Raw genomic sequence first — 13,589 nt, 5'->3', positions numbered from 1 at the left:
CCTGCGCTGAGAGCAGCTGTACGTACAAAAGGGCAACGCTCAGGCCACTTAGGGCAGTTGCACTGTGTGGCACCAGCTCACACCAGGGCATAGTCCAGCACCTTGCGAACAGAAGACACCTACCAACAAAACCCCTTAAAAATATTTCAAGCCAAAGTGACTCACCATGATAACGTTGCATTTGCAGACACACTGAAAAAAACCAAAACACAAACACAAGGTTAGTGGAGTGTCTGGCTCCCTCCAGCACTCGTCCTTCTGTACATCATTCAGCAACACCTCTGCAATGTGGCACCTCTAACACTGTGTGGGGCTATAGCCCTTTTAAAGCAGAAAACTACAAAAAGATGGGGGGGAAGGAGAAAAAAGGACGTCTGAGCTACACTCAAAAATCCAGAGTGATGGTGCAACATGGTTAATGTGGTTAAAATACCTAAGAAGCATTAGGAGTCAGAGAATCATCTGGGATTTAATGTCAGTGTGGGATGCTTTACCAAATGTTTGTGCATCCATTACTACTTCATTAGGCCAGGCTGGAAAATTTGATCTAAAGAAGGAAGCTTTGGTCTAACATCTTGTGGTGAATAGCTCCTCTCTTACTCATTTATTGTAGCATGGAGATGCATTTAATTCCTTCAGCACTAGTCCTTTCTTCTGCAATTTGCTCATCTCCAGTGTTGAGCCTGGCTATGGCACCGCACACGAGTGCACTAAGCCCTTATGCGGATTGCTGTTGCTATCCACAACACTGCAAAGCACTCGTACGAAGCAGAGCTGCTGGAGGGTGTGCTTTTCTTGCCGTGAAAGGATGGAAAGGAGCTTTCTGGTAGGTAGTAGCTGTCTTGAGTTCCTGACTGATTGCTTAATGCTGCTGGGTTTCTTCTTAAGTGTGAGTGGAGTATTAGGTGGCTGAGAACCATGTACGTGGATCTTCTAAAACACTATTTAAATGGAAAGGAAGAGGCAATATGATAGTAGCTCTGTGCATCCAGTTGTACTTCATGTGTCACCGCGCTGGTGTGTCGCTGCAGTCAAGTCTAGCAACTCCCAACGTGCTATAATCAGCCTTTCAGTTGCTCACATGCTGGGTTGGTTTGTACACAGAAGTGTGAAGTGACATCTGCATCGCTTCTAATTAGTCAGAGTGCCATAATGGCTGCAGAGCAGACAGTAATTATGTAGCTACGACAGGCACCCAATTAAAGTAGTATGAGGTCATGTTGTTTTGTTTGGTTTTTTTTTTAAATCAGCTGGACAATAAGGTACATCTCTGATCCGTGCGCTACATGCTGAGCTCCCATTTCCCACCACACACAAATGGACTGCCGGCACGGGGACAATAAATAGCTGTCCATGGAGCTCTCCGGACAAAACAAGTATCATTTAGTGAGAGATAATATAGCATCACAGAAAGCTATTTCTGGGAAAACATGCTAACCTTCTCCACTTTATTACTGACATTTTGATTGTGAAGTGACGTAAATTATACTTCTAAGTGCTGTAATTTCGCTTAGCGCTTGACTTACAAGAGTGAAATTATATTTGGGCTATAAAATGCTTTTATTTCTCTAATTGTGTTCGAAAATGCTAAATAGCTTCCGCTGTTGGAATACATAACATCTGCAAAAAAAGGAAGAAAACCTCATTCTCCCCATACCTCCACAGAAAGCTCCATGGGGTTTCCTACATAATTTCATTTGCTTGAGTTAACAAAATAATTTAAGTGATTACTGCCAATGGCAGTAAAAGCCATACCTCCATTAATTATCACTGGGCACACAGGAATGCTAAAATCATGAAATATTTCTGTGGAGGACAGAAGTAACCAGGTGCACCTGCTTGAAGGGGTTAATGACCACCAAGAAATTTGAGCAACTACACAAGCTATTGTATAACCTACAAGATAGCACTGGGAAGGGCTATGGGGATCTTCTCAACCACCTTCCTGTCCGAGATAGGAGCAACCAAAGCTATTGTCCTTGACAAATGTTTCACCTAAATTGGTTCTTTGCTGCTGTGGACTCTCCATTATTGTGAACTGCCTTCTTGCCCCAAACTGGAAAACATATTCCAGTTTAGGCCTTCCCACTCCTGATCAGAGCAACGGTCTACTTCTCATGTCTTACAGGCAACTCTCCTTATACATCCTAGTACCATGTTCACCTTTAGACAACACCATCATTTTATTGACTCATATTCAAGTACAACTGTTGCCTACAAGGAGAAATAATCAAAACCAGTAGTTAACACAACAGTGCAACTCCCAGTGAGAAATTAAACTTGGGTGGGGATGTGCCAAGTTTCCCTCCCTGGAGTGACCTTCAGGAGAGGGGTAACCATGTCAGTGGAAGGAGGTTGCCACCATGATTAATGTGTGACCTGGTGATGACAAAGTACCTTTTGTAAGCAAAAGGGCAACTGTCTACTCCCAGTTAGCCCAGGCCCTTCTACTGGGAACTGTGCAGAGACCAGCTGTGATACTGGCTTTTCAAATGCAGACATGTGTCCAACAGCAACTGCCAGGAGATCACTAGCCAAACATCAAACACCACCATTCCACCACTCCAACCTGGCTTTGACATAACAGATGCCTGAACATCTCAGTGGTTCATTATCATGTTCCTGAGCCAGTTCAAGTTTGCTGAAGGCTTTTTTTTTTCTTTCTTTTTACAGAAAAGACATTTCTATATCAGGAGTGTAATACCAGAAGTGAGAATGACTAACTATAGCTCCCCATTTCTGGAAGAAAAATAAATACAGATCCACTATGATTCCAGTTATATTTTGTTATTAATAAATAGTTCATTAGACAAGTTCCACATTAAAAAAGGAACTGTGTTCTCCTACTCTTCAGAGGTGGAGAGCAGCATTGACAAAGCCTTTAGTTTACAGCCATGCCTTCTCTGGTTTCATGCACTTCCCTTGCTTGCACCACAGCCTCGGTGCTCCCACCTGCCTAATGCCACACTGAAATCATTGGGTGAAAGAAATTAGGTGAAGATTTCAGAAGTGAAAGGCACTTACTAGGTGTTAGCTGTAACCAGGAGATCTGCGTTGTCAAAAAGGTTGACCCCTGGCACTTCCACAATGAGAACGTATATAAATTCAATGATTAACATAAGGATCAGTTTTCCAATACAGCTGATCTGAAGGAACACAGAGCAGGCCAGGAGACTCAATAAGACACTGTAGGTAAAGTACTGTATAAAGACAAAGAGGGGAAAAAAAAACAGGAGAGAGGTGAATGTCAGCTGGATAAATCAAAACTGAAAACAAAGGAAACTAAACAGAGGGATAGGGAGGGATTGGGAGTTATGTAGTTGAGCTGACTGAACATGTAAACCTAGGGCCGCCTGTGGGATTCTCCCACATTATAGAGATTTAAGTGTTAAAACTGAACTGATGGAGGAGAAAACTCTTGCATTCTTCATCAGGCACTGTTTGCTTTACACTCAAGAGGCAGAGGGCTTGCAGCTGTATACCCAAGGTTGTGAGGTAGGTTTGCACTGGATATGGTTACTGAATTAGCAGAAAGCACCATCCAGTTATGCTGGAATACTTCATGCTTTAAGGTCAAATTCTGGACTTGAATTTGCATATCTGCATAATACACAGAACCAAGGGGATCAGCAATTCACACCACCAGGACAGATACCCACTTGAGGCCGGTTGGAAAAGTATTGCCCCTGCTGATGTGACACACTGAATCCATTGGCAAGATACAGGCTGGACAAACTTCTACCAATGACACAGCGATCATTTTTTCTGCCAGCAGTTGCAGAAGTGTGCACACATGTGGTAGCGGAGCCTTCTGCTACACCTGGGTGGTGGGGCAGCAACTTCTGCCAACCTGAGAGCTGAATGTTTAGCATGCTAGTGCGATTGCAGACTGCAGGTGCCATTTATGGCTCCTGGGAAAGCTAGCAAGGATGTAAAAAGGAGAGAGGCATGTTATCCAGCTCACCACCTTCCTGCTATCAAACCTGTGAAGATTTAAGCTTCCACTCTGTCCAGACAGGCTTATTTCTGGCAAAAAAACTGCATCAGATGCCTGAGACAATACATCCCTTCAGTTAAAAGCAAGCCGTAGTTGAAGTAGAAATACGCTTATGTTCTGAGCTCATTTATTAATCACTGATAGATTAAGTTAGAGAAAATAACTTGTACAGCTTGTAACTTGACTCTTCAGATTCTAGCAAATGGGTGTATATTCCCTGTGGCTGAGGGGTAGGATCCCACCATCTCCTGAAAGCACACTGGGGGCAACAGACAATGCCTGCACCAGATCTGACATCTGCCCTGCAGAGTGCAGGGAAAGGAACTCCTCACTTCTTAGCCCACTGACAGGCAGGACCTGGCTCAAGGCTGTCATAGCATCCTCAGCATGCAAAATGGTTGTTCCTCATTGCTTAAAATCCCTCTCTGTCACGAACCGGCACTCCTGACAGCCTCATGATGGGCACACATCGTTTCTAGTTCTCCATTGTGCCAGATTTTTCTCCTGGGTCTTTCTGCAGACATACTGAGAGCCTTTGCAGGGTTGAAAGTCATGGTAATGGTGGTCTCAGAAACCTCACTGAATCAGACAGGGACCATATTCCTGTTAAATTAAGTGGAAATATGTTCAGTGGGATACCAGGGCTTTCAGTAGCACCTTGGACATCTGGATGATAACAGATCAGGCATAAAACTGTCAGGTCCCCATAAACCCAGATGACCTTAACATAAATTCTGCCCCCATCCTAGACAGAATTTTTTCCTTTTCAATTTCCTGCAGACAACACACAGGCCATGACCTAAAAACTCGGAGAAAGGTCTTGAATAGCTATGCAAAAAGATGATGGCTTTGGCAAAGTATTCTACCAGTGTGTAAAACATATCTGGGGTCTTTTTTGCCATTAGAAGCATTTTTAGTTTTTTTTTAAATAAGTTGTTCAGAAGAGGTAGGATTTGCATTTGCAGATTGAAGCAGACGACTGTCAGGGCTGCTAACCTGCCTGAGGCCAGAACCTACTACACCTAGTGAAAAAATATATAAGCAAAGTTTTCATCAGGACATTAAAAAAAAAATGGAGGGAAGGGTTAAATCTATGACTAGACACTGATTTTCAGCGAACTGATTTTTCAAGTAACACTGAGTACCCACAAACTCCTTTGAAACAACTTGCGGTTCTGCATGCCATTAAGGACTTGATGGAGAAAGGCCATTTCTCGTGCTACAGGCAAGGATCCAGCAGTCTTAAAAGCCCACTGATTATTCAGCCCTGAAGGAACTTAAACATTAATGTGGACTCATGATAATAACTTCAGACACTAAAGTTTGTGTGTTGTAGCCTATGTCAGTCCTATAACGTCAGTCAGGAGCAACCTTGCTTGCCTCTGAATCACTGAGGTTTATCACACAGGTTTTATAGCCTCTTCTCAGATCAAGCTCTGCAACCCATTTTTTTCAAGCAATACCTCTGGAAAGTTGCAGTTGGGCAAAGGACTGTCACAGAATCCCTGCAAGGTGCCCAGGCTGTAGTTGGAAGTCAGGTTGCTGATAAGGCATATGTCCACCCGGTCAGGAGTGATGTTGTATTCTGCAGCCATGCAGCTGGCAAGATCCACAGTGCTGCACATGAACTGAAGGAAAAGATGGTATTAAACTCAACAGCACAGACAAGCAGAAGAAAACAAAATAGTCTTCATCAATTAAAAAGCCCCTTGGAAATGGCTGTAGCAATGTGCAAAATATGCAAAACGAAATCACTGGCTTATGTTTTACTGCATGTGCAATGGCTATATTTTTTCTCTCCCAAAATATTAATTAATATAATCCAGGCTGTGCACTCTAGAAAGCTAGTTACATGCTCAACTTCACGTACAACTTTACGTCTGAAGGTTCACAGGCAGAAGGACTGTAGATATTACACATACAAATATATCCCGCTGTCTGTGATAAGGTCCTGGTGTTGCTCTATTTCTGCTGACAGGAATTTCAGAGCTGATAAATTTCCCCTGCCACATTTCTGCTGTGGGTCCTTCTACAGGGAAGACTTTAGCAGCCAGGCTCAAAGGCTGATGTGCTATGTTATACTGAGAAAGCAGCAGAGGCCCATTTCTCTGGTGCTGCTGTTTTGTCCATTTTGCTAATTTTTACACTAAGGAGTTCACAAACGCAAAGATTCACACATTATGCAGAAAACCAAAGCTGTAATTTCTGTGTAGTGCTCAGCAACCCACACCAGCTCTTTGCAGGTGGGGTGTCGATGCCACTGAACTAGCGCCTCCCATTCAAGTGCCTCAACAGAGCATAAAATTGTTCCTAAGTCTCCACTGTGTGTACAGGGAAGCTGAGGCAAGAGCAAGTAGTGGTCTGACTTCTAGGTGCTTAATCCTCTCCATGCCAGTGCAAGTCAGCACTGCCCCTGCTGAGGCCATACCGGAGAGGAGCAGAGGGCCATATGAAGTCTTTGTAGCTATCTCCAAGCTCAGGGCTTTAACCCCAGGCCCACCTCTCTTTTTTTCCCCCCTCTCTTAAAAAAATGAAATAGATGTTTGCAGGGTAGAGAATATTCATGTGGTTTCTTTAAAATATGTTCTTTAAAATACGTTCACTGGTATAAGTGAGAAACCAGCAGCCAAAGGGCCCTAAAGGACAGCCCATCTCTCTCCAAGCCTGAACTCAGCAGTGGCATTTGAATGCAAAGCTAGACCACTCCGGTCCCAAAAGTGCAACTCAAAGCAAGGTCTCCACAGTCCCTGCTAGGTGATTACTGCACTTGGAGCAGGCTGCAGCACCGTGCAGAAGGCCGGCACAAAGCCTACACAACACTTAAGTCCCACTCAATATTGTGGGAGTTAAATGACACATCGGCCTTGTGCTGGCCCTTCGCGCAGGGGTACGCTTTGGGCTTGGCTTATGTACTTGGAGCAGAAGCATTTAAAGAATCAGAAATGAACACGGGCACAAATCAGTGCCAGGCATATAACGGGCTATAGGCATGCAGCTGCCAGGCTCCCATTTCTTTTCTGTGCCTGAAAAGCAAAAGGGAACTGACCTCAGACGCTGTAAGAGTCAGACAGGATTACATTAAATCCAGCAATTGTAAGGGTTATGATGCTGCAGAGCACCAGTAAGAAAGCCATGCAGAACTGAAGGGGTCGAAAGGAAATAATGCACATACCATGTTGACAAAGGCAGATAGAAAAACCAGGATAATGGCAAAGACTCCAACTAAGGTACTATTGATCCTGGACTGTACAATCTTCTTAGAAAGAGTCTGGAGTGGAGCTGGGAAAAGCTGCATGTGGGGGGAAAAAAAAAAAAAGATTGAATAAACATGTAAAATCATTGCTTGTTTTACAGATTACAACCTGTGTTTGAGCTGCCCACATCCTTCAGCACGGCATCTGTGCGGATGCTGGATGCTGCACAGGGGTTAGAGAATGGTTATGGGGGATGGCGGCTCTGGGACAAGGGCAAGCAAGGGTGACTGCCTTGTGGCAGCAGGCCCAGCTGGCTCACCAAGTCTACTTAGTCCTTCCCAATGGGAACGATGGCTCCTGAGCTGAGATAGCATGGCTTGCAGGGCTGTGCTCATCCTGTTGTGAGAAGCAAACCACAAGCCATCTGTAACTGAAATAGCCAGGAGCTCGAGCCTGTAAATTACTGGATCAAAAATTAAAAAAAGGAGAAATGAAGAAACACGTCGTATCCCTTTGACCACAAAGGCATATCGTAGGACTTTCTGGTGCCATTTCGGAAACAGACCGTTAAAAAGCACAGGCTAGTCTCATGATCTGTCAGATCCTCAGTGAAAGGCGCTGGAGAAGTCAGCTGGCCTCGCCTGGTCTATGGCACTCGGCACCGCAGACACACAGGGATAAAAATAACCATTGGTGAGGGTGATCACAGAGCTCCCCTAGACAGACTGTCCCGGTGATTCACTACTATCAAAGCTGGAAGCTTTCTTCTAATTGCTTTCTGACTGCAGGCCACCAGCATGCTTTGCTTTAGGTGCTCCATCACATTCTGGGAAGAAGCAGTCTTTGTGTAAAGCAGAGACTAAGCAGGTGGCCTTTGCAGCAAGGGTCACCCTCTACATCGCATGAGGCCTCCTTGCATTGCATTAGCTACAAAAAAAGTCCACAAAACAATGAAACCAACCATTTCTCTTCAGGCGCCACCACCGCCCTGGCACAAGCTCGGGGCTGGAGCAACGAGAGATGGACGCCAGGAAACCCTTGTGCACGGACACCCTCCCAGTGGAGAGCACTGGTCCCACGGTGCCCGTCCCCTCCACGCCATTGTGCCAGGGCACCCACTAGAGGGTATTTTTAGAGACACAAAGAAGCTAGCAGCGCAGCGACACGGCACTGCAATTTAACTATGACTAATGTTTCTATTAAAAGTCTTGCTTTTCTCTTTTAACCTTCACTCTTACATCTTCAGAGATGCAACATTTTGTCAGTGCATAGCTTCCCACACAGCAGTCCTACAACGTAATTACGAAGTGTTTGAACGGCCAAAGCACTGATTAGCTGGTGACTTTTACAGAGGGGGAGAGAGGGGTTGTGGCAAGAGTTTTGAAAGAGCTGATTTCACCTGCTACCAGCACATGCACAAAAATCCATCTAACTCCAGGAGAGAGGAGAGGGCAAGACTCTGGGGGGGGACAGCAGGAAAGGGGAAATTGGGGTTATGACTTATTTGCACCAAATGAGGATTGATTGAAATTCACTGAAAGCTTATGCAATCCTTCAGGCTTGTGCAGTTACTGTAAAACAAAGCAAACCACCTCTTTCAGAAATAAACCTTGCTGATATAGAAATCCTTGGCTCTGTTGATAAGCCATGAACCAAAATATCTCCTTGCCCTACCACATCCAGCTGCTTCCATGTGGACATCATCTAGCAGATCCCTACCAGTGCGGGGATGTGGGAAATGTCATGGGGCTTTCCTCCACCCCAACCTTTATAGGATTTGGAGGGAGAACATTTAGACAGTTTTCTCACTAGATTAGAGCAGGACAGGTTTTCCTGCCACCCCTTCGTTTAGGCCTCAAGGCCAAGCTCCACAAAGGTATGCACGGACCTAACCTCCTTCTGTAATCTCTGGGAAATCAGGCACCTAAATAAAACTTGGGAGTGCTTTGTTGTGGATCTTGGCTCAAGCCACTGCTGCCAATGATCCCAAAAAAGCCTGACTTTGAACCAAGCCTGAGATATCAAGCAAAGCAATCTGTGGAAGACACTTAAATTCTAATGAAAACATGTTTTCTTTGTATTAATCTTGATTCTCAGTACTTTGCAAAATAGGGAAAATTTTAGGTCAGTAAATAAGTACAGCTGGAAAAAGTCTTGAAGAGGAAACCAATGCCAAAAACCATAGGAAGTCAGGATTGCAATAAAGAGCGCAATGGCACAGCCATCCTGTGCATCTGAGGAACCTCTTCCTTTGAACAACATTCATGGAAGCTCTAGAACATAAGTACTGCTCTCCCCATTTCACAGAGGCCGATAAGAGACCAGGAATACTTGCAGCTTGGAGGACTTCTACAACAGAAATGGGGGACCTGTCTCTGACAATTCAGCTATGCTCTCGCAATGTTCCCTCCATAAAAACATCCATAAGTCAGGGGTATAACAAAAAAGAAGAAAAAAGAAAAGGTTACTTCCCCTTCCATTCTCCAATAAAATAAAATAAAATAAAATCCCTTCTGTCCTAGGAAAAGAAGCAGAACATCAGGACATTATAGTAAAGTGAAAATCCATGCACTGTTGATGGTTAGCCCATTGGTTTGTTCTGTCCAACACCATTTACTCCTCTTAATGACTCAAATCTTGGCTGAGTGAAGAACAGGACAAGGGAAGGTCTGATGAAATGGCAACTCTAAGCCCACATGTGCACTACTGAGAACAGGGGCTGAAAGAAAAGACGTGATCCATTTGGGCAGCTGACATTCATGTTTGGGTTGCCAACCCTCTTAAAATCCCCGTATAAAGAAAAATAAACACAGTGGGGAAAAAGGAAATTGGATTTTCCAGTTGATTCTAGCTTGCTCTGAATTGAAAAGCATAAATGCTGCTGGAAGACATTATGCCCCAGAATAGAGGCTCTGAAAGCGTGCAGGTACTAATGAGTATAGAAGGGGAAGGTAGGGCAAAAGTTTGAATTTAAAAAGCGATCCAACAAGTACTGGTGTTACACACCCTTCACAATCTCCAGTCACTTGCATGACAAAAATACATTAAATAAAAACTATACTTGGCAATAACAGCTGATTTCAGACTGAAGAGTAGTAGTTCTCCTTTTTGTCTTCTTAACATATATTGTGGACATGGAAAACTGCCTAGATAATTGCTGTTGTGTTATGAGATGAAAAAAAAGATGAGGTCTTTAAGTTCTGATTTTTCAATTTGTAATAAAAGCTTTTGAGTCATTTTGAAGTACATTAAGATGCTTCTGTAGTAAAAGACAACATCTCCAGGCAACTTGATGTTGCAAGTCCATTTATGTAACTTATTTCACAGTGATTTATTAGTCTATTAAAAGGTACAGTTTTCAGAGGTATTTTTTCCCCTGCTTGAGAAGAAAAAAAAAAACCAAAACACTCTAGGAGCATCAAGACCACTTTTGGGAGGCAAAGAAACAGGTAGGCAAGCTGCAACTAAGTAAAGCTAGAGAAAACCTTATTTTCTTGTAAAAGATAACTTGAAACTTCTCTCCTATGTGCTCCCAGGAACATGCAAGAAGTTGAACTCCACACAGCAGCGTAGATACCAGAAGTTAAGGATTTTAAGAAGAAACACAAACTTGATAAGTTAGTAGCAAAACAGATGTCTGTCAGTGGAGTATTTGCGAAGGGACCCTGGTTCCCATGACCTTAGACTCTACTGGGAAGGAACACCATCTCACAGTGGCCAAGTCTTCATGGAGCATCAAAGTGAAGAACTGGAACTCTCTTGTTTATTACAGCTGAAGAAACTTGGAAAGCCAAGCTGGCTGCATTGACAGTTCCAGGATCAACTTCTAGTCCGTGGAGAATTTTATAGTGAAAGATAATAATGACAGCAAAAGAAAATAAATCATGATCAAGCTATCCAGAAAGAGCCTGCTGGCTACTGTCAAAGCCAGAGATGGAGAGGCCGAAAGAGGGAAGGAAAATCTCACATGAAAGCTAGAAAGAGGAAGAAAAAAAGAGCTGCTTATCATGTAACAGCACAGCAAACAGGCAAAAGTTATGCTTATGCAGATATCCTGGGGTGGACACCTGCTTTCAAACTTTGTGCGGAATGAACCATTGGTATGTAAAACACATGCTCTCCTATCCCACATCCGAGTGTGAAACAAAACAAATTATCCCGATGTCCCTGTGTCTTAAAATTTCATCTAAAGGATCTGTAAAAGTGCCTTCCTTGTGTATATGTGTAAAAATGCTTCCTGGAGCAAGGTGAAGTAGAGAAATAAAAGGAACAGCCTTTAACCAAGGGCTGGGTAAAACCCTTGCTTAAAAAACTCTGACCTGAAACACCAGAATCTTTAATGACAGAAGTGGGCTGCAGCTACCGGGAGCTGCTGCCATCAGACAGCGGCTGACAAGCTAGAAGTACCTGGCCCCTAAACAAGCCATCTCATAATCAGATGTTGTCAGCAGAGGCTAATTTGGAGCACTAAAACCAGGGTAATCAAAAAGGTATTGGAGCTAGAAACCCCGGAATTTTCAGTATTTGCAATCTGCGCACAGAAGGCACCGGCCACGCTGAATGTTATACACAAGCACCTTGTGGGTCTGGGCCAACATGCTGAAAACTCACTTCAGGGAATACCAGGAGGGAGCTTCATAAAATCCCATTAAATTCTGATGTTAGCCTGAATTCCTTCTGATGCCTTGTGTTTCCAGGTCCTGTGCACTGAGGCAAAGCCAGCCTAAAACCAGTTGCAGGCACCACTGAACAGACCTCTTCTACAGGAATGTGGAAGATCAAGGCAAAAAACCCAAGACTGAACCATCTGCCTAGGGTCACAGGGACTGAAAAATCCTGCATGCCTTTTAAATGAGTCGTTAATTAAGATTGGTAATAATATTAAGCCAAAAAGCCCAAACCAAAAGCAAAACCTTTGCATGATGACAGAAGAAATGAGTGCTGGGTATGTGGAAGCAACCGAAGCTGGTAAAAGCCAGTGGGTGACAAACAGCTGTGCGCCTTGAAATCCATCTGGTTGCAAGTCAGCCAGCTTGAATGCTTCAGAGGCCTGGGTCTGCCACAGCCCCTGCCCCAATATGTGCACAGCACCAGTAGAACTGGTGTGTTGGTGTGACTCTGCACAGCTGGCAGTGTGCTGGGATGTTGCTGCTGGTGGCACCGCAGCCTAGGTAGGCTCCAGCACAGCTCTGCACCGAGTTTCCAAGTCCTCTGTGGCTGTGACCAAAAGCTTTCCACACTGGTTGTTAATTAACTGCTAATCACATTAACTGCTAACACCAGTTTACAAACTAATGACACTCAGTAGCATCCTCATGTATAGTGGACACACCAAGTATAACAAGGCATCTTTGGGTACCATTTCCCAGCTCAAGGGACCTAAGCCTTCCTACTAGCACTGTTATTTCTGCCTTGCAAGTCTCACCGCTGGTAAACAAGCAGGGCCAACGGGATGCTGCGCTTACGAGCTACGCTCCTTTTAAAATTGTCATAAGCCCAAGGGAAGCCCCGTGAGTTATTAAGTTCAAATATAACCTGAAGCTTCTTTCACTGGGAAGTTTGTAGCTCTTATTAAACAAGAAGGCAAACCTTAATTCTCCAAATCTAACTTTCAAAAATCAAAAAGACAGGAAAGGTGCAAGTCTGTCAAGAGCACCCACATTCAACTGTTGAAAATGGCACAAAGAAGATAATTAAAGTGAGGCAAATCATCCGCCTGACATAATCCATTACCCCACTGCTTCTTTGCAGGAAACATGCCGCTACTGAGCTATTTTATTCCAGGCTCTGAGGAGCAAAGCTGAGCTTGGGCTAAAGAGCACGAACCTGAACTTTTCCATATTCAGACATTGCTAGATTGGAAGGATCCCCCAAACTGCAAATACAATCAACTATGATCAACATTTTAATATGAATACCTTTGAGTGAAAAAGATGAGCACATCACCCTTCCCAAAGCACTGACTGCCAATTTTCCACAGAATGCCAAGAAGAATTAATACATTTTCAGATTTCACACAATGTATTTCTTTGCTTATCAAAACCATTTACAAGAAAGAGCCCACCAAATGTTGGAAGCTCTGTACACTCATCTGAGAAAGGCTGATAAAATTCTATATGTTTACAGCTTTTACTTCCCCCCAAGACGTTTTTCCTTGATGATATTCTGCTGCTGATTATCTGCCTGCCCAAACATGCGTATGCAGCAGGGGCCAGGACACAGGCGACTCCGCAGGAAGTTTACAGGGAGGAAAACGGTCAGTCAGTGTTTTGTTCCGCATTGGGAAATGTATTCTTCTTATATCAATGTGAGAGTGCCTGCAGGGGACTTAATAGACATGCAGATCCACACAGTGATTACTTCTCAATGAGCTAAAGAGATGCCAACCCTAACATCTG

General features: G+C 43.9%; 1 protein-coding gene across 1 annotated transcript in view; it reads right to left on the bottom strand.

Moving 5' to 3' along the window:
* ADCY5 (adenylate cyclase 5) overlaps positions 1-13,589 on the bottom strand; it is a gene marked incomplete at its 5' end in the record, with an annotated part of 223,594 nt that overhangs the window by 6,448 nt on the left and 203,557 nt on the right. The window contains 4 exons of the mRNA XM_009640836.2: positions 166-192; positions 3,025-3,200; positions 5,461-5,625; positions 7,170-7,286. Coding sequence (XP_009639131.2) covers positions 166-192; positions 3,025-3,200; positions 5,461-5,625; positions 7,170-7,286 — 485 coding nt within the window. The remainder of the gene's footprint in view (positions 1-165; positions 193-3,024; positions 3,201-5,460; positions 5,626-7,169; positions 7,287-13,589) is intronic.

Source organism: Egretta garzetta, unplaced genomic scaffold (genome assembly GCF_000687185.1).
Source record: "Egretta garzetta isolate BGI_Z169 unplaced genomic scaffold, ASM68718v1 scaffold326, whole genome shotgun sequence".
Taxonomy (NCBI): domain Eukaryota; kingdom Metazoa; phylum Chordata; class Aves; order Pelecaniformes; family Ardeidae; genus Egretta; species Egretta garzetta.
Note: the sequence above shows the minus strand (reverse complement) of the source record. Positions and strands in the feature narration are given on the sequence as shown.